The 21,192-nt window shown below is 27.4% G+C and overlaps 3 protein-coding genes across 3 annotated transcripts; 1 reads left to right on the forward strand and 2 right to left on the reverse strand.

Annotated features, from left to right (window-relative positions):
• Positions 1–8,332: 8,332 nt before the first annotated feature.
• OCT59_012485 (uncharacterized protein) lies at positions 8,333–9,025 on the reverse strand (the record flags this gene model as incomplete). Its single annotated transcript, XM_066134506.1, has 4 exons — positions 8,333–8,378; positions 8,440–8,562; positions 8,770–8,884; positions 8,959–9,025. The coding sequence occupies 4 exons, from the start codon at positions 9,023–9,025 to the stop codon at positions 8,333–8,335; spliced, it is 351 nt and encodes a 116-aa protein (XP_065989766.1).
• Positions 9,026–12,154: 3,129 nt separating this feature from the next.
• OCT59_012486 (uncharacterized protein) lies at positions 12,155–12,391 on the reverse strand (the record flags this gene model as incomplete). Its single annotated transcript, XM_066134507.1, has 1 exon — positions 12,155–12,391. One exon carries the CDS (start codon positions 12,389–12,391, stop codon positions 12,155–12,157), a length of 237 nt encoding a protein of 78 aa, XP_065989767.1.
• Positions 12,392–14,754: 2,363 nt separating this feature from the next.
• OCT59_012487 (uncharacterized protein) lies at positions 14,755–15,527 on the forward strand (the record flags this gene model as incomplete). Its single annotated transcript, XM_025312112.1, has 3 exons — positions 14,755–14,941; positions 15,058–15,150; positions 15,250–15,527. The coding sequence occupies 3 exons, from the start codon at positions 14,755–14,757 to the stop codon at positions 15,525–15,527; spliced, it is 558 nt and encodes a 185-aa protein (XP_025165207.1).
• Positions 15,528–21,192: the final 5,665 nt, after the last annotated feature.

The following is a 21,192-nucleotide window of genomic DNA, read 5'->3' on the forward strand; positions in this document are numbered from 1 at the left end:
CCAAACTTATTTTCTTCAATATATTTAAAATTATAGACTCTATCATAAGGTATCCACTCTAGTGCTCCTTTTACATCTTTATGAGATGAAAGTTGAGTATCTTGAATGAGTTTATCAATATCATCATTACCACTGGTCCAATCTACGAATTTCTGCCCAAAGTAAATGGCATTGCACAATTTATAGCATTTTTTACATTTATTATTCAAAACCATCATATAATCGTTTGTTTCTAGATCCTGAGTTATTCCATAAAATTCATTGTTTCTTTTGATCTACAATGTAATAATATGTTAAAAAAATAAAGTTTTTAAAATTTTGTTAAGTAATAAGCTTATCAGTATACCTTAATTGCAAATTCTAATGTAAGATTATTTGGATTATTTAAAATATTCAAATTCACAAACATATTATGATTCTTTCTTTTCAATTTTTCATTTGTATCATTCGAACTACATATTTTTCCATCAATCCAATTTGCTCTATACACTTTACCAAACTTATTTTCTTCAATATATTTAAAATTATAGAGTCTATTATAAGGTATCCACTCTAGTGCTTCTTTTACACCTTTATGAGATGATAGTTGAGTATCTTGAATAAGTTTATCAATATCATCATTACCACTCGTCCAATCTATGAATTTATGTTGAAAATAAATTGCATTGCACAATTTATAGCACTTTTTACATTTATTATTCAAAACTATCATATAATTTTTTGTTTCTAGATCCTGAGTTATTCCATAAAATTCATTATTTATTTTAATCTACAATGTAATAATATGTTAGAAAAAATAAAGTTTTAAAATTTTGTTAAGTAATAAGCTTATCAATATACCTTATTTGCAAATTCTAATGTAAGATTATATGGATTATTTAAACTATTCAAATTCACAAACATATTATGATACTTTCTTTCCAATTTTTCATTTGTATCATTCCAATTACATATTTTTCCATCAATCCAATTTGCTCTATACATTTTACCAAGCTTGTTTTCTTCAATATATTTAATATTGTACAATCTATCATAAGGTATCCATTCCAGTGCTTCCTTTGCATCACAATGAACTGATAATTGTGTATCTTGAATAAGTTTATTGACATCATTATTACCACTGGTCCAATTTTCAAAATTATTTTGAAAGTGTATTACATTACATACATTATTACATTTTTCACATATATCTTTCAAAACGATCAAGTAATTCCCTGTTTCTGGATCTTGAGTTATTCCATAAAACTCATGGTCTTTTCTAATCTACAAATATGAAATATGCATAAATTATTATTAGTAAAGATAATAAATTTCACATTCCGTGTATAGTAATGAATCAAATAAAATACCTTATTTATAAATCCAAATTTAACATTTTTTAAGTTATTTAAACTTTCCAGCTTTACAACCATATTTCTTTGCAGAAACCTCTGGTTTTCACAAAATATGTCAGACATAATCACTACATATTACTAACAGATGGTATATATATGTTCTATATATTTTAATATACGCAATATGTTTGTAATATTAATAAAATAATGTTATAATATTTTTAATATATGTTGAAATTTAAACTTAAACTAATATAGTGTAGTAAATATTTTTGTAATATGAATAAAATAATTTTACAATATTTTCAAAGTATGTTAAAACATGTACTTAAACAAATGATATAATGAATATTTTGAATATGTTGTTAATATATTTCAAGTATGCTGTTGATATATGAATAACATATTTTGAATACTGTTGTTGATATACAAACAATATATTTTGAATATGTTGTTGATATATGAATAATATATTTTGAATATGTTGTTGTTATATGAATAACTGCTTCTAGCATGTGACTGTCATGTGACTATAAGGTTGATCGCTAGTGCATTTTTTTCGTCTTAGTTACCAAATCACTACTTTATATTGGCTATATGAAGGCAATATGAAACCTTAATTTTTTTAATTTTAAATAATATGATTTTTTTTAAAAAAAATAAAAATAAAAATTTATAATTTTATCCTTTTAACGAAAATACAAATTGTGTTCAATTTACCTAATGCTAAAAAATAAATCTTGATTAGCTTTGCCATTTATCATAACACTAATTTATTAAAATGCATTATAATAATATAATAAGGACACTCGTTATTGTTAATTTATTGATATATAGCAAAAATGTATTTAATTTAAATAGTAAATAAATTGTGTAATCAAACATAAGATATCAATATTGATATATAATATATATTTAAAAATCATAAACTTCGTAGCCACGCTCAATTAAGGCAATGTATTACTAGACCTACACTAAAGATGACTTTAGCAAGGCTTTCTTTGTGAATTAAAAGAAATTTCATACACTTTGCCAGCTGGTGGGATAGCTTATGACCTCTAACAAGTCTGTTTATACTTTATACTAATAAATCCAGAATGTTTGCACCGCTAATAAAATGTATCCTAAAAAAATAAAATAGATAAATGAGCAATTAGTAAACAATCAAATTAAATAAAAAAAAAATACTTTCTTTTTTTGTTTATAATCACATGATATCAATTGATTTGCATAACAGTGACTTGTACAGATGATCCCGGGAAAATTACAGCCGATACGATCAATATACCAACCAAATTTTACGCATCTAGATCCATCTAAAGAGAAAAGCTACCCATAGCCAAACATGATAATATAACAATATCAGCCACAAATCCTTTGAATGACTTTATTTTGACTCACAATATAAAATATGGGCCATTTTCTGATAAAAGATTTATTATATATTTTTTTTTTAGTAGTAAAACGTAATACTTTATCAAAAAAATAAAAGTAAAAAGAAAACCAAAATTTTCATGTACTATATAATACTTTCTGGTTCCTTTATAAATGGTTCTTCCATTGAAAAAAAAGCTTTTACTAAAATAATAATATTTCTATAGGAAAGAAAAAAATTTTTAGGTTATAGAAAGTTGGAAAAAAAGTGTGAAAAAAAAGGAAAAAAGTTTATATAAATAAGTATTTTAAGTGGGAAAAAAAAGTTCAAATTTTCGGTTATACAAACTTATTGTAATAAATTCGCGTCATGTGATTTAATATTAGCAATATAACAATATCACTTTTTTTTAAAAAAAAGTATAACTTTAAAAAAAGTCTAAAGTTAAAGTTTAAAAAAAAGTTAAACTTTTTTCGGCATAAACTTTTTTTTGGTAAACTTTCCTCTCTCATTTTCCCCCTTTCCCTCTCTTTTATAATTTCCCTTTCCCTCTTTTCATTTTTTCCCTATCTCTCTTTCATGTACTTCCCTTTTTCTCACTTTTTTCTTTTTTTTTAGACAGATGTAAATTTCAGTATTCTTTGAATATTTTTGGACAAGGATTTTGGTAAGAGGAATGTTTCTGGCCTATCTCTTTAATGAAATAATTATTAATGTTCTGTTTCTTTTCTCTTTTAAGCGACTTTTTAGTTCTTTGGATATGGATTTTGGTTTTTTTAAAAAAATTTCTCTATTTCGTCTTTTAAAATGCTTTTTTTTTTTAAACGGCTTGGATACTAGGATTTCAGTAAGAAATTGGCCTTGTTTTTTCATATTTTTAGACAAGTTTGGACGCGTAGAATAGGTAAGTTTCAAAAACAGAAATTTGAAACTTTAAAGAAAAGTTTTTTTAAAACTTATTTTTGTTTGATTTTTGTAGGAAATTAGCTCTGACTTGAAAGCTGGAATTCTAGATAATGGCGAGTTGAACTCAAAACTTTTAAAAAAACTTTTTATCATTTTTTTTTTCAATCAGTTCCGACTTGGAAAACTGAAATCTCAAAGATTGTAAGTTTCGAAAATAGGAATTCAAAATTTTAAAGAAAAAAATTTTTTTTTACATTTTTTCTTTTTTTGTAGGGAAATCAGCTCTGACGGATGTAGACACCAGATTCCCAAGTGAGTATCAAAAATATTTTTGAAAATTATTTCTTTAGTAGGACTCCTATCTTTAGAACTCTTGTGAAAGATGTTTAATTACAGTAGCGTCTTCTTTTATTTTATGTTTTCCTTTGACTCAATTATCAGAGTTCCCAGTATGATAACTGGTCTTTATATTGTTCGGATTGTGCGAAATTAGTAGATGAAGGTAAACTTTTGGGAAAATAAATTCGAAAATGATAAAAAATTGTGATTACTGTTTTTTTCTTTTTTTTTTTTTATAGGATGGATTTCCAATTGATCGGATGGTGAGTTCAAAATTTTGAAATTAAATTATTTCAAAATTAAATTTTTTTAAATAATATTTAACTTTTCCTCTTTTTTATAGGAAATGGATTCTGGTTCTTGAGTGGATTGGATGGTAAGTTTTGATTTTAAAAACTTAATTTATTTAGCTATTTTTTTATTAATGAAATAATATTAACATTTTATTTATATTTATTTTATAGAAGGCTAAAGAATCACTACGGTGGTTTCAAAATTTTCCAATTACCTTGGTTGATCACATTCCACGTTTATTCTTTATCACAATTGTAGGAATACATAATACTGAGCATAATGAAGGAAATCGATGTTATATTTTATTATAATGCGGTATTGGTATGGATAATAATATTATTAAGAATTATATAGTATTTTAAATTTTTTGATAGATGAGAGAAACATTTGTGCCATATGATATTGTATACATGTAATTAAATTTTTGATTATTTTAATAAATTGATTTATAATATTTCCAACATATTTTTGATATATAATGAAAACATCCCTATTACATATTTCCAACATATTTTTGATATATAATAAAAACATTCCTATTACATATTTTCATCATATTTTTGATTGATGTTTAACATATTCTAGACATATTTTTATTTCATATTTTTGACATATGCTTAACATATTGCTGTTATCGAGTTACAACAGAGTTAACAGAAATACGTATGCAATATGGTGATCATATTTTAAAAATGTTTCTACCATATTTTTCAAAATCGATAGGTTTCAGCAAAGTTTGATGCCTTATCCAATCTCGTTTATATATACTCCAACGAAATATACATCCATCGATCCAATTTGCTTTATACACTTTACCAAACTTGTTTTCGTCAATATATTTAATATCATCCAGTCTATGATAAGGTATCCACTCTAGTGCTACTTTTACATTTTTATGAGATAATAATTGAGTGGCTTGAATGAGTTTATCAATATCATTATTACCACTAGTCCAATCTATGAATTTATGTTGAAAATAAATTGCATTGCACAATTTATAGCACTTTGTACAATTATTATATATTTCGGCCATTGACTTTATATGCAATATAAAGATTAATGAATAAATAATAAAGGCAGAATAAGATACTAGTGCAGAATCGAAAAAATGATTTTGTTCCGAGGCCGATAATATTTACTATATATGAAAAAAAATAAAAAGTTATAAAAAAAAATAAATGAAATTTAGATTGCTCTTATTTTAATATTTATAGGGAGTAAAATCATTACCTTTTTTTCATAGGTAACACGCACTTTATTGATAATGCATATTGACAATGCATAAAATGAAATCATGCATGATCAATCACATGATATATCTTTCCGATCATCAACTTTTTATTTAAAAGTTTGTCAATAGTATTTCAATAGCCTACAAGAGTTTGTTTTAATAAAGTTTATTTTAATATGGATAAAGACTAATAAAAAATTTACAAGGAAATACAGTACCTTTAATTATTGTAATACTGTACTGCTTTTAATATGAATCAAAAAATGTATTTTTCTGATTATTGTAATATTACTTTTAATACGTTGATCACACCGTGAAATAATACTTTGATTCTGCTCTTTGGTTTGAAAATTCTGTATCCTTCCTTCTTTTGCTTAACCATTTTTTTCACACAATAGTAAAGTAAGTATTTTATAATTAGTATTTAACAAATAAGATAAATCCATTCTTTTAAAAAATTTCTTTGTATATAAGATAAACACGCTCATAGTATGCTGCAACAGACAACGCTTAAAACAAGCATTATTTCACTCTTTACATGGCAAAATGAATTTTTATTTAATATAACAAAGTTATAATGCAATAATGCAAAAGTTTTAAAATGAATAATAAAGCTTTAGCACCAATATAATAATAAATACACAAATACACATAAATATTCTATATTTGGAAACTTTGGAAAGCATCTCATAAAAAGGTACACATTCTTTATAATTAAATAATTTGTTGTATATTTAATGTAGCATAAAATATTAAAATATTTAAAGCGAACGATTACCGTAAGCACAACGAGGTTAAAGTATTATTTCATTAATAAATAAAAAAACATATTAAGATTTTTTGTATCACTTGTTTCAAGCAATATTATCAATGACTTAATCAAATACATTATAATAATCGTAAAATTAAGAAAAATCAGCGCCTTTGCTTATGTCTAACCAATGAATTTGGAACTTAAATATACATTTCATTTATCATCGCAAAATTATGATTCTTCATTTAAATTTTACTTATCGTGTAAAGGAATAAAAAAGAAATAGTTTGAAAATAATAAATAAGATTTTACTCAAATTATTAGTCAAATACGCCGACTCGAAGTAATTTGTTAGCTTAATGATCCGTTTTTAAAAGAAAAAAACTAGGTCAAATTAATAAAACAAAAAAAAAATCCATTCGGTATAACCTTCCTCAAAAGTGTATCTCGGGTCATTAATTAAAGTTGATATAAACAGAAAAGAAAAAGTAAATTAATAAAAAACATAAGCAAAAAAACTACCTAAAATACCCACAACTCCATCTATTAAGTTACTAAAAAATCTCCATGAGCAAGGTGCTCAGCCTCGGTTTCATAGCACTAGCTGGTATAAAGATGCCTAAAAACTCTTAATCGTGATCGGCAAAAAAAGTTGCATTTGGGAATTTTTTTTATTGAGGTATAGTATGACGAAGAACAGGAACGCCACTATCCCAACTAACCCGGAAAAAAAAAAATATTTATGAAAAAATACGAAGTCTTATACTCAATTTAGTTCATCATGTATCACGATCACAAGGCGAATCATGTTCATCAATAAAGAATTGTATTGAAAATATTTTGATGAATAAAAAAAGTGAGACCTAAAGCCCTACTTGGATCAAATAAATCGCTAAACTTGATTAATAAATGCGCAGTAATGATAAATATCATGTAGTTCTCTTGTGGGGAATACTATTTACATAATCTGTGTGAGTAGAAGAGATATAGATAGAAGAAGATTTTGTAGATATCGGTGAGAAATCAGTAGAGAAAGATTATGGTGATGAAATTCTCGTGGTTAACGATATAGTAGAAACAAGTTAGTTGTAGGAATTTATAAAAAACCTGAGAGAGCAAAGAAATAACTTGATGCTGGGAGACTTGCATTAAATAACCTAGGTCCGCATACTTCCTTCCCTCTTTGACAGCATCACATGTTTCGTTTACTCTCTTATTGTATTTATTACCAAAGTCTGCGGCGTGTGAATTATTTTACAAACTGCATTATATGTTTTTTTTATTGTAATTATAAAGTTAGCGTCATGCTGATCATAATACATAAAACAACCAACCCAAATATTACTAAAAACTAATAAACATTAAAATTGGATTTTTAGAACTTTTATATTGTAAATAAAAAGTTAACTAAGATTGTAATGGTACTACCTGATTTACAATATGCTCAATGGTACCAGCGCTACCTGTACAGTGGCAAGAAGCTCGAGAACAATTTTTTGACGATCCGTTGTAATTACTATATCATTGTATAAGTGCTTATCTCTTCCGCCATCCCGATTTTCTATTATTATATGCCATTGTCCAGTGACCGCCAGTTAACCAGGATCCCGTGTCATACACACTTTTTTGAGGAAACTTTTTCTTTTTTTCTACCATCTACATACAAATCGTGTGCAAATTTAAATGACCGAAGACGGCAGTCAGCAAAATGCTGAGAGTATCAGGGAGTCATCATCTTTTTCAGGAATTGCAATTTCAGGGCAAGACTTGTATAAAGGAATAACTCGTCATTGTATCAGCTCATCCATAAAAGCAGATGACATTCTGTATATATTATCATCTTTGTCAACTACCGTTAGTACCTTCTCTGCTGTAAGGAAACCTGCTTTCTTTTTTTCTTCAGAATCATTGATTTGCATATAACTGAGAAACCCTGTGAGTGAATAACGGAGTAAGTCTATTAACAGGCCTGTATATATCTTCCTCAACAAATCTTCCAACCATCTTTCTGAAGGTTTCACAATTACGTATCACTTTTTGCAAACGATTGCTTTCAACCAGATTGAAATATCAATTTCACCAAGTCCTTTTTTTAATTCTCATCGATAGCTTTTCCGCAATTGATGACAAGGCCATCCAGCATGCCTATTAAATAAAAGAATCATGAGAAAAATGAATTTTGGATTTTGATTTTCCATCTGCATACCCATTTGTCCGCATGTAGATATCTTTGATGACCTCTTGATTAATGATTATTCGCTCCTCATTCGCATACTCCTTAAATAAGAACTGGACTTGTTCCTGCGTGAAGTTTGGGTTTTGAAATGGCCTATAGACATTAAATGGCGATGTGGTTACTTCTTTTGAGCTCAGATGCAAGATACTTGGGTCGACTATATTAATAGACCAGATAGCATATCCTTCTTTTCTTGCTTTAATATTACGTACAATTCTCAAGAATGAGGATATAGTCTCATTATTTGCTCTATACATTATATCATACTCGTCTATGAAGAGAATAACCTTTTTTTCCCACCTTTTTGAAAATAAATTAACGAAATCATTACTAGACTTAATTTGATCTTCAATATGCTCGGGAGCAGTCCTGACGAGATAATCACTGAATGTTGTCCAGAATAATATTTTGCTATCTGTTTCAATCGCCTCAAGAGATATACTGTTTCAAAGAAAAAAGAAATATAAGAAACAGATGCAATGTGCAAACCTGGTACTTGTGATCGCTTAAATGAGAAAAATAGGCAAAGATAGCCTTCTTCTTCAAATTGTTCCATAACTCTAAACACCCGTGTAGTTTTTCCAGTGGCCCGTACACCATGTAGTGTCATAAATTCACCCTTCCGAATATTATTAAGAAGCGGTTCACTTAACTCTAATGGATCAACAAAGTAGACACCAGCACGCTGAACTATCCTATTTGCTTCTCTTTAGTTCTGTGGCTATAGAGAAAATTCGTAAGAATGATGGAATGAAACATATAACTAAGTATAATATCAAGTTTCTATCACACGTTTCTTACTTTCTTCTACTTCCGTGAAAGGTCTTTTTTTCTCGAGCTCTAATGGACAACGAGAAAACATAACCAATATTATTTATTAACAAATGTGACGACGAAAGTATATATCATTGTTTTGACTGCAAGTTTCTTCTTCGAGGGGTAAAAAATTGGGAGACACTTACCAGTGGTAATTGCGATGACAACAACGATGTTGATGTTTCTTCCTCCTTAGATTTATATCCAACTTGAAAATATTTTTTGACGTTTCATAAACACACCTCCAAGGTTTTTAATATCGTCTTCAGTAGAATTAGGATTAAGCTTACTTTCATAAACGTCAATTTGCCAAAGATTCAGTACGTCAGGCTTTCCAAACTTTCATTATTTGAGATAAGCTTAATTTCTCAAATGGAATTTCTTCATCACCAATTTTGAGAAATTTCTTATCGTCATTGTCATTGTCATTTTTATTTTTGTAAACTTCCACCTGAAAAACATAACTATTATCTAGACGTAAACAATTGTATGATTCAACCATTTCGATTATATTTTCATAATGATAAATGATATTTTAGTTTATAGAGAAAGAAGTTGCTTTTAGAGAAAGAAGTTTTGAGCAAACTAGAGAGCTGAGGTTGACGCAATACAGCAAATAATTTATCAGTACATGAAAAAAAATTGATCAATCATTATTCTCATTCTCCGATTCTCACGGTATTTATTAAAAAAGAAGGTGAATTAATTCTTAGGTCGTACGAGTGGTCGTACGATTGACCGTATTTGACTAATCTGTTTTACTTGCAAAAAAAAAATAAAGCGCAGTAACTTTGCACTCTTGTGTTACTATTTTCTACGTTAGTACCACGGAATGCAAGCAACATAGTTCATTTATTTCTGACACCACATGTCTTGTGACGTCTGACGACAATTTTTTTCTATTCAGAATATCGATTATTTGGACAAAATGAAACCGGATTATGGATAATGTTAATATAGGTAGTTTAGAATTAATGTAGAAACATCATTTCACTTGTAAATTTATGTATCACGCTTACGAACGGAATCATGTAAAATTCAAGCTAAAATATACTATGCAAGCCTATAGTTTAAACTTTATAGTAAATCTTAGATTCTTATTATTAAAAGATATTTTTTTCCTTCCTAGTAAGCAAATTACAACAATCACAAATTATCTTTCCTGGAAGTCACTCGCTTTACTATATAATCGTTTTGATCACTTTTATTATATACAGTATATGCAAAATATCAAATGACATGTAATTATATACAGTATATATAAAGTTTGCTTGTTAATCTATTTTTATTACTAATATTAAACAGCAGTCCGTATCAGGAATTATGGAGGATTCAAGATTTCAATCACTTTGATTGATTTGACGCAAAAATTACGTTATAATAATATTATTATACTATTTATTATAATGCTATGAAGAATTCTTTTAGATATATTTCTTATAAAATGTTGTACATGCTAATCAGTAACAGAAAAAAATCGTAAGATATTTATTTATTATTAGGAAATTTTTAAAAGCTTGTTATATAATTGTTGCTGTATACAATGTTTACAACGATATTATATCACTGTTAGTATTGTTTGCATTTCTAAATTTCATTACTATTGATTTTCTATCTTCCTAATCATAACGATAACGTATTTGAAAATGAATGTTATACCAAAAATTAATTTAATTAATTTTTTAAATTATTTCAAAACTACAGCATCATCCAAAATATTACCCTCCGACTCATTCAAAACGTAAAATTTTAATTTGAATTCGCCCTTAGGTCTTAAATTTTTAACGAGAAATGACTAGAACATGCAAGAAGCGACAGAATATAACATTTATTTACGCAAAACATTAGGATGTTTTAATGCAATCATCAATTCATGAAAAATATTCGGCTTAGACAAAAAATATTTGGATACAGGAGCATGGGATAATTGTATTAATTTTTTTTTTTGCGTATATAATTTAACTTATTTAACATTGTAAATTAAATAATTTGTCTAGTGTTAGAGAAGAACATTCTGCTGTACTGCATTAGATATTGTGTTAACCCATGCAAGTTGCAACCTTCCATCCACTGACATTACCTCACGTATTAGCCCCCTTTTGTGGTTATATAACTCCTTTTTTTTCGTAACACTGATGATTTTGTAACATTATATACTATTTTTCGTAATTTTTTTTAATAAAAAAATGATACTGAATAAAATAAAACGACAGACTGTAAATGAGAAGACGTGATTTTTACCGATCATTAATATTTACGATAGGTTAAATTAACGTAACTTTATTTTAACCGTAATTAGCTTTCTTTTTAGCTTATTTATTGTAATTATCGATATTCTGTTCTTCTATATATATTAACAAGAATCATCTAGTTCATTACTCACTTTGAGTACTATGAAATTAATGAATTTATTTGACTCTTCGATAGTTTATTTATTTATTTATTTAAGACTATACAATAGTTCAAATTGTAAGAACGTTACTAGTGTCCATTCATAAATCAGATTCTATAACTAATGTAAGGCCACAACGAATATAACCGTTCACCATTTAAAAAGTCCAAGTCCCTCATGAATAACTTAGACTACACACCCAAAATGAGATGCCACGTTATTCTTTCAAATCCGAGGATCCTCCTCACTTAAACATGTGAAGTGGAAATGAACAATTCTATTCATAAGTTGTAAAGTACGAGAAGGGGATGAAAAGAGAAAATTTAAAGGCGAACTGATGCAAAAATTACATATAAAGAAAATAATAAAACTAATTTAAAACTAATCATAATGAAAAAATTATTTTACTGGTTCGCTGAGATATTGTTTCTTTAATAATTTTGATCGTGAAGACGCATGGATGAAAAAATTCATCTTTTATTTTGTATCATCTGAAGTGACGGGATCATAAGGTTCTGAAGCTTCCCAGTCGTCCGGATAATAGGTCTCGTCAAAGGGAGCTAAAGCTTTTTCTGGACCGAAGAAACATTCGACAGCTTCAAACAGAAACATACCATGAAATGGAACAATTTTTCTTTTCTTTTTCTTCGGGTTCATTGATTTCTTTTGTTGTTCGTCAAATTTATTATAGGTCGTTATTATCGAATTCAACATAGATACATTTCATATCTTTTCTGCGATATACCAAAATCTGTCGATATCGCTGTTAGTTCCATAGATCCTAGGTAAAGTCTATGATTGATCGATCAAACCCGTTCTTTTTCCTTGGGTTCGTTGATTTCTTTTGTTGTTCGTGAAATTTATTATAGGACGTTAATTATCAAATATATTTCATATCTTTTCTGCGATGTATCAAAATCTGCCGATATCGCTGATTAGTTCCATAGATCCTAGGTAAAGTCTATGGTTGATCGATCAAAACCCGTTCTTTTTCCTTGGGTTCGTTGATTTCTTTTGTTGTTTGTGAAATTTATCATAGGACGTAAATTATCGAATTCAATATAGATAGATATATTTCGTTTTTTTTTCTGTGATGTACCAAAATCTGCCACCTTTTTGACGATATCGCTTTGATCCTGTGTACAGTTGGTGACTCATTGATGGTTAATCGATTAAAACTCGAGCACTTGACAATGTTCAATTTTCCATGATCCATATAACTTAAATTACATTTTTTATTCGAAGAAATGTATTTTTGTTAAAAAAGATAAATGATGATCGTTTAGTGAAATCATTAATACTATTAACAAAATAACAATGCATCAATAATTAATACCAAATCAACGAGTCAGAAATCGGTCAACATTTTATAACGAGTCAATCATAAGCCAAATACGTTGATTCAATTGATAAGTTAACCCGTTCCTAGAAGATAAGAAAAAAAAGCTACATTAATAAAAACAAAGAACCATAAATAAAAAAACAATTCCGTATAATTTACCTTAAAATATCTCGAGTCTCTAGTTAAAATTGCTATAAAGGAAAAAGTTGAATTAAATACAAACCATTTAAAAGATCCACAATTCCATCTAATTTAATGACTTTCAAAATATTTAAAAAAAAATCCTTAAAAAATTTCCATTACCGCAAACTCACTTCGTCTAATTAGAGTCATTCCTAAAATAAAATAAATAAATAAGATACATAAAAAAATAAAAAAAAATTCACAAAGCATCATTACGAAAAATTTACTTTCTGATTCTGATTGTTTCTGAAAAAAAAAAATTTGCAAAAAAAAATTGCTAAAAGACAAAATAGAATAAAATAAAATGAAACCCGTTTCTTCTAAAGAAGGAATTAATTTTTTTTTTTTGATTGTAAAAAAAAAAAATTGCCAACCCACAATCTTACCCTGGGGTACTCGTTCACTTTTCGTTTCAATACGTAATTCGTGAGTAATGTGTCGCAAGCGTGTGCATAGATGAAGAGATATCAATAACATTATATAATCTAAACTTTGAACAATAAGGTCTAGAATCTTATTAAGAAAATTCTTGTCCTTCCTCGTAATCAAAATTACCACAATAACAAATGATGTATTCTATTGTACGCGGTTACATTTTTTCGGAATATCAAAATACCGAAAATAACTTTATATTGTCGCTAAAAAGATTTATCCATCATACTAATAGTACTTATTACTAACTTTTACTAACTTGGTGTCTCTTTGGAGTTGATAAAAATTTTCTTGGGCGACTAAAAGTTCATAACGTCATCTTAAAAATTAAAAATTAAAAAAAAAAGAATAACTGAATAATAAACTGACGGATATGACCCAAAAAAAAAAGTGAAGTCACACAATTTGAGATAGATCGAACTTAATCTATACCGATCGGTGAACCTTATGCAACTTCGATTTGACCACTCATATCATCCCGTTATTAATTACATTAATTATGGTATAATATATATTAATATGGTTAAATGAAAAATCATGTTATTAATTTTTCTTTTTTTCTTCCTTCACGTTGATCGCACAAACGACTGTTTTAGTTTGACAATTCCGTATCTTTCCATCTTTTTGTTTACTTAATCAGTTCTTCACACGTACAATCAAAAATACAAAAATAAAGATAGCATTTTATAATTTGACATTTGGCTGATAAAGTTTTTTCTTGTTAGAAATTTCTTTGCATGAAATAAAGAACCTATTGTTCATGACGTAGCACTGCAACTGTTACATTTGGGAGAAATTTCTTAAAATTTTTTTAATTACAAGTACTTAATCCTTTTAGGGTAAATGTGATAGACAAAATATTTTTTTTAGATATACACAAAATTGCCATTAATTGACCCTTGTACTTCATCATCTTGAGATAATCTGAACTTAATCTTCGGTACAACGATCAAAAGTAAACACAATCACAATGTCCCTCTTATCTCTCCCCTAAAAATTTCATTATAAATGTTCGTTCAATTCCAACAAATTTTAAAATTTCATTCTTTAATAAAATATCAATTAAAATTAATAAGAAACATTTAATCTAGTTCTCAAAACATTTTTTTAATTTTTAAATATGAATTCCTCAAAAACTTTTGCTGTACTTTTTATCTTTTTCTTCGTTCTCATCTCTTCCACAAATGCTCATATAGCATTTGTCAACCCTCCATTTAGAGGAAATGATGCTGTAAATAGTAAAATACCTCCTTGTGGAGGTTCTAATGAAGTGAATACTACTGCTATAACGGAATTTCCTCTTACAGGTGAGAATTCTTGAATTCACTTGCGGGTCCCTATTTCATCTTGTCATTTCACAATATTAATTTTAATCTCTTGTCACAAAATATTAATCGCCTATTTTGTATTTTATATTATATAGATGGTCAAGCTACGGTTAAAGTCGGTCACGGTACAGGTGTTTTGCTCTTCAACTACGCTCCTGATGTCAATAGTACTTTCCAATCTGTAGCAGGTATAAATAATCATTTTTAATTCCTAAAAAGTTTTAATTTCTTTTGTACTTGAAAAAAAATTTGATTTATTAATTTTTTTTTTTATTTTTTCGTTAAAGATAATGTCACAGTTGACGTTCCTCATGATTCAGGTGGTAAACAATTAACCGCCTCAATTAATCTCTCTAAAGCTGGTGCAAAAGTTGGAGACCAAGGTGTGCTTCAAACTATTTTCATTGATGGAGGAGTGAATTTTACCTATCAATGTGCCGATCTCAAGATTGTAGATGCAAAAAGTGCAAATGCTAACGCTAAATCAGCATCATCTGTTTTTGGTATATCTGAAGTCGCTTACTTAATAATCGGCTTGACCTCTTTTGTTATTGCTAATTTATAATTTAAAAGAATTAAATTTTTTTTTTTATTATTTGAACCTCAAATACTTCAAATGACGTGTAAATTATTTTATATGTACAAAACTTATTGTGTTAATTAATATTAATTAGTATTTTTTTTTTAAAATAAAATTTGTATTTAATTATCGTCTTTTATTTTATAATTTTTTTTTCAAATAATTTTTTTTTCTTTTGGAATTACGGAAATTAAAATTGTTTTTATTCTACTTTTGAATAATTTGACGTAAAATTGTATTGACGATGTAAAATTATGATTTGAAAAAAAATGTTAACGTCCTCGAAATGCATCGAGGCGATCAACTAATATTGAAAGTCTGAAAGAAATTCTTACTAACATCTTATGTAATTTTTACTTTCTAATATTAATCAATACGGTACATCATTTCGCATTTGATCCTCAAGTCTATGACTTAAAGGTCTTATTTTTAAGTTTTAAAAAATTATTAAAAATAATATTTAAATCATTTTTATAATTATAGATAAATATCTCAATTCGACGATAATCGTAAATTTCTTCTTATGCTTTACAACAAAATAAAAATAGGACAATGAATAATGGTTTTAATGAAACTTTATGGAGAATATTGTGGACTTATCAGAATTAACAATTACAAAGTGCTATAGAAATACAAATAGTAAACAAATGAAAGAGACGTCACAAGTGCAAAGGTGACACAAAATGCCCGGTAACCGTCTAAAATATTGAGTATAAATGAAAATTATATTATTGCAATTTATGAGCTAAAAAAGCTTCTCGTAATATAAATACGAAAGAAGTTATGGTATTAGATATAAGTCGCTAGTTTATTTTAATTTGGTAATACATTTTTTTGTCTAACTCATTTTTTTTATACAAAAAAGTATTAATAGCTTGATGTATTTTTTTTGACAAGGTCATATGAACGTAATGCAAAATTGCACATAGTCTAATTTAGTAAGTTCCCCAGATAGTTCTTGTGTTGTGACATTTACAAAAGAAATATTGGAAGAAGCTGACTCAATTATTTCTACTGATGATAAAAAACAACATGACTACAATAATGATATTAAGGAAATGAATCGTGTCTTCAGAAAATTTTTGGAGGTTCTTTTAATAAAAGTTTTTAATTTAAAACTAGCAGTAACCCGTTGCTTCGCACCGGGACCAATGAATTTGTTTAAATAGAAAAATTTAGTATTATAATGTAATACTAAGTAAATTAAGGATGGTTACAGTAGTAATATGGTAATAATTAGTTAACAAAAAATAATAAATTAATATTTATTAAATTATTACTATAATATAGCTTATATTAATGATTTGACGTTTGCGATTTAATAATTTTTCACTCTACATTAAATTTTATTGGCTAATTAATGAGCTGATCATTTTATATTTTGAATTCATTCTTTTTAGGTCTTTCGGTTCTTCTTTGTAACTACTAAGGTATGTTTTTTATTTTTTTGTTTTTGTTTATTTATTACATGTAATTTCCGTTCCCTACTAACTTTATTTCTTCTTTTAGTTTTATGGGTTTTGTTTACTTGGTCCCCCTGTTTATCTCATTTCGTTCCTTCTCCACTTTTTTGTTTTTTTTTTGTCTCTTCATCTCTTTTGCTCTTTTTATTCTTCCCTTCCTTCATTTTTTCCATTGTTTTTTATTTCCTCTCTTTCGTCCTTTTCATTCCTTTACACTACCCTTCGTTCCTTTACACTATCCTTTGTCATTTTCATTTTTTTCCATTCCCACTTCTCTTTACACTACCCTTTGTTCCTTTCATTTTTTTATTCCTTTGCTCCATTTCGTCCCCCTCCATTCTTTTCATTTTTTCATTCCCACTTGATCTTTTTTTTCGTTCCTTTTGTTTCTTTCACTCCCCCTTTGCTCCATCTCGTTTCTCTCTCACTCCCCCTTCGTTTTTTTTATTCCCTTTTACTCTCCTTATTTTTTCATTCACTCTCATTTTTTTTTGATTGATTTTTTATTAATTATAAACTTTATGATAATTATTTATTATTTCTTATTTTATATTACGTCAATCTTAAACTTATAAAAAATATTTGAATAATTAAACGTATTTTGGTACTTAATTTAACTAAACCAGAATTAAAATCTTTATTCAAAAATCTGGTAGTTATTTAGAGAATTATGGATATGGATTTAGTTATAATAATCTATTATTAAATCAACAATTTCTTCAAAAAAAAATTGATATTTTTACATATTTTATAATTAATTAATTGATTTTATGAATTTGAAAATCAAACTATTTATCCAGCGTTCAATTTAATTGAAAAAATCTTACTCATCTTTCTATCAACGTCGGTCAATTTTCCTATATCTGATATGTTATATTGATTTTTTTTAAAAAAATAAATTTCTGAAAAAAAAAAGAATCCGAAAAAAAAACACGAAAAAAATTCTGATCCAAAAGAGTGAAAAAAAAATTTTTTTTTAAAAAAAACGAAAAAAAATAAAAAAAATTGGTCTTAAAAGACCAAAACAATGGGGGATTATTTAATAAAAAAAAAATATAATTTTTACAGTTTGGGAAAAAAATTAAACCTAAACGGGAAAAGAATGAGAAAAAACAAATTTTTCGGTTTGAAAAATTTTTTTTAAAAAAAAATTTCCAATTAAGGTAAAATTTTATTAACTGAAATTGATTAGTTGAATAGTTTTGACCATAAATAGATCAGGCGGAGCCGCAGAAGCAATGTCACGATTGTCACGTTTTAATGAGATTTCAAGTTACACAATTCAAATTATTTATACAGAGACTAATCTAAACGTTAATCACACACACACTTTTTTTTATTCATCGCGCGTGCGATGTCATTACCCTATCACGTGATTTATGATCCACAAACTGTATAGACTTTCACACGTTCTTTTTGATTACGTCATTGGAACGTCAGTACCATTCCGCAATATAATTATGGATATAATCACGCCGTGAATCTTTACTTTCAAACCAAAAATTATCCAGGATCTTATCCCTGTGAAAAGTCGCAGCATTCTCAACGATCCCAATTATTTTTTACGCCATACTTCACCTCCGGATAATGAGTCACGTACGATTCTCAGTGATTCTTCTTACACTTCAGCTGTTGAAGTTTTAGAGACCGTTACTATTCCGCCGACTCCGGCGCATGATTAACTGTTGCTATCTACATATCTCAACCAACACCAGACCTTTTAATAAGATACACCATTCTACACTTGACAGTATTTACGTGTAGCATCGATTGATGAAAGAAAAATACGGGCATATAATTAGTTAGAACATTAGTTTTTCGTCTCGGTTCGCTTTTCCTCTTTGTCGTTTTCTCACTCCTCTCTCCCCCTTTGTTTTTACTTTAGCCCTATAAGAAATATGTATACGGAAAGGATACGTTTTGTATACATTTTATGTACGTTTCTATAGATTCCGTATACAAATTCCGTATATTTAATAAGCAATTCGTTTTTGAACATTTTTTAAAAAAACTAATGTATAAGAAATGTATACGGAAAAAATTAATCATGCGGAATGTATACGGAATTTTTAAACTTAATATTTTTAGAAGATAATCTTACAAAAATTCCGTATCATAACACGAGATCACATGATTGTTTATTGTTTACGTTTTTTGTTTTTTATATAAACCTCTGATCTTCCTTTCTGTCTTTCCTTTCCTTTCTCTTTCTCTTGTCTTATTTTTGTTATTTTTTCTAAAATTTTCTTCTTTTTTCGTCACCCCCTTTTAAAAATAATTTTTTTTTTTTCGTATCTCACTTTAAAAAAATTTTTTTTTCGTCACTCTCCTTTGAAAAAAAATTTTTTTTCGTCACTCCCTTAAAAAAAAATTTTTTCTTTTATTCCCACTCTTCTTTTTTTTAAAAAAATTTCTTCTTTCTATTTCTATTTCCTCTTTATAAAAAAATTTTTATTTTTCTAACTTTGACGTCCTCCCTTTAAAAAAAAATTTTTTTTTAACTTTCCTAACTTCGTTACCCCTCTTTTTAAAAAAATATTTTTTTTTGGTTTATTCTTTATTCCCCTTTCTTCTTTATTTATATTTAATTTCATAGGCCAGCAGATTTTTTTTGTGAGAATATTCAGTTTCTTTTTTCTTTTTTGTAGATCAGTTTGGGAGTCCTTTTCTTTTTGTAGGATGATTCAGAATTTTTTTCTTTTTTTAGGTCAGTTCAAATTTTCTTTTTTTTTTTGTAAGTTGGGTTCAGATTCTTTTCTTTTTGTAGGTTGTTTCAGTTTTGTTGCTTCAGAGTCTTCTTTTTTTGTAGGTCAGTTTTGGATTTTATTTCGTTGTTTTGGTTTCTTTTCATTAGACGCCTCATAATTCTTTTCTTTTATGTAGGTCAGACATTCTGGAGTTCTCTTTCTTTTTTTGTAGGAATGCTGACCTTTGGTGACTTAGACGATTGCAGATACTATATGAGGGGGGGTTTTGTTTCCAATCTTTTTTTTTGTTCTTTTAGGTTGTTTGACTCCAAATGAACCTGAACTTATAGATAGTTTTGGTTGCAATAGGTGGTTTTAATAAGGAGGGAATTTTCATAATGTATTTGTACTTTGTTTATTTTTTATTTTTTATTTAATTTAATAAAGTGAAATTAGATTTATGTAAATACAATTATAGTAAACTGTAATACAAATAGTAAATTCAGTGACCAAATCGTATAAATTTCGTGATAAAATCAGTGATCAAATCATGTAAATTCCATATAAATCCCGTGCAAATTCCGTATCCAAACCATATTTTTGGTGATACGGAATTGTGCATTTTTCCGTATCCTATTATGATACGTTATTTCTAAGGAAAAAAAATCGTATAAAAACTTTATAAAAAACGTATCCAATTTTTTTATAGGGTAGTGTCTAATCCCTTTGTTCGTTCACTGTGGCGACTAGATCTCCATTAGTCAGGTCGTTCCAACGAAGGGTGGGTCTACCTGTTAGATTTTGTATACTTAGTTTAGATCAATATTCTTTATGCCTAGTTTATACGCGTAATGTTTTAGTATCTCTCTAGTGTATCTGCCTTTCTCAAGTAAAAATAAAAAAATAAAATAAATAAAATACTTTCACACGTTCTTTCTTTTGAATTTTAACCACGCCAAGTTTTTTTTTACTTTCGTTTCTTATTAATTAACCATTTTTCTTTTTTTTTTGTAGATTTTTTAAAGCTTTTGGTGTCCTTTTTTTTGTAGATTCTGGCCTGGAACTTGGAAATGGAAACAGGTAAGTATTTCTAAAGAGGGGAAGCAGGTTTTTTGGTTTTTTTTAATAAGAACGTTTATTAACGTTCTTATACTATCAAACTAAAGTCATACAATTATAATGATGTTAAAGCTAAAAAGAAGTAAAAGTTTAACATTGCATTTGTAAATAAAAAAATTGAAACACGTGGAGGCAAAAAAAAGTCCAGTGATTAATATTTTTAAGTCACGTGGGTGCAGAAATTTGTTGGAATTACTGCGATGACATCGCGCGTGCGATGAATAAATTTAAAAATTTATGTTAAATTTACTAATATTTATTTATTTTTATTTTCAGTTTTGATTTATCATTAAATAAATTCTTGGAATTTCTTCAAATTTCTTGTATATTCAATAACTGACAGACTCATTTGATCTCCTTCGATTTAAATATAGTCAAAGT

Source organism: Rhizophagus irregularis, chromosome 2 (assembly GCF_026210795.1).
Source record: "Rhizophagus irregularis chromosome 2, complete sequence".
In the NCBI taxonomy this organism is placed as follows: domain Eukaryota; kingdom Fungi; phylum Glomeromycota; class Glomeromycetes; order Glomerales; family Glomeraceae; genus Rhizophagus; species Rhizophagus irregularis.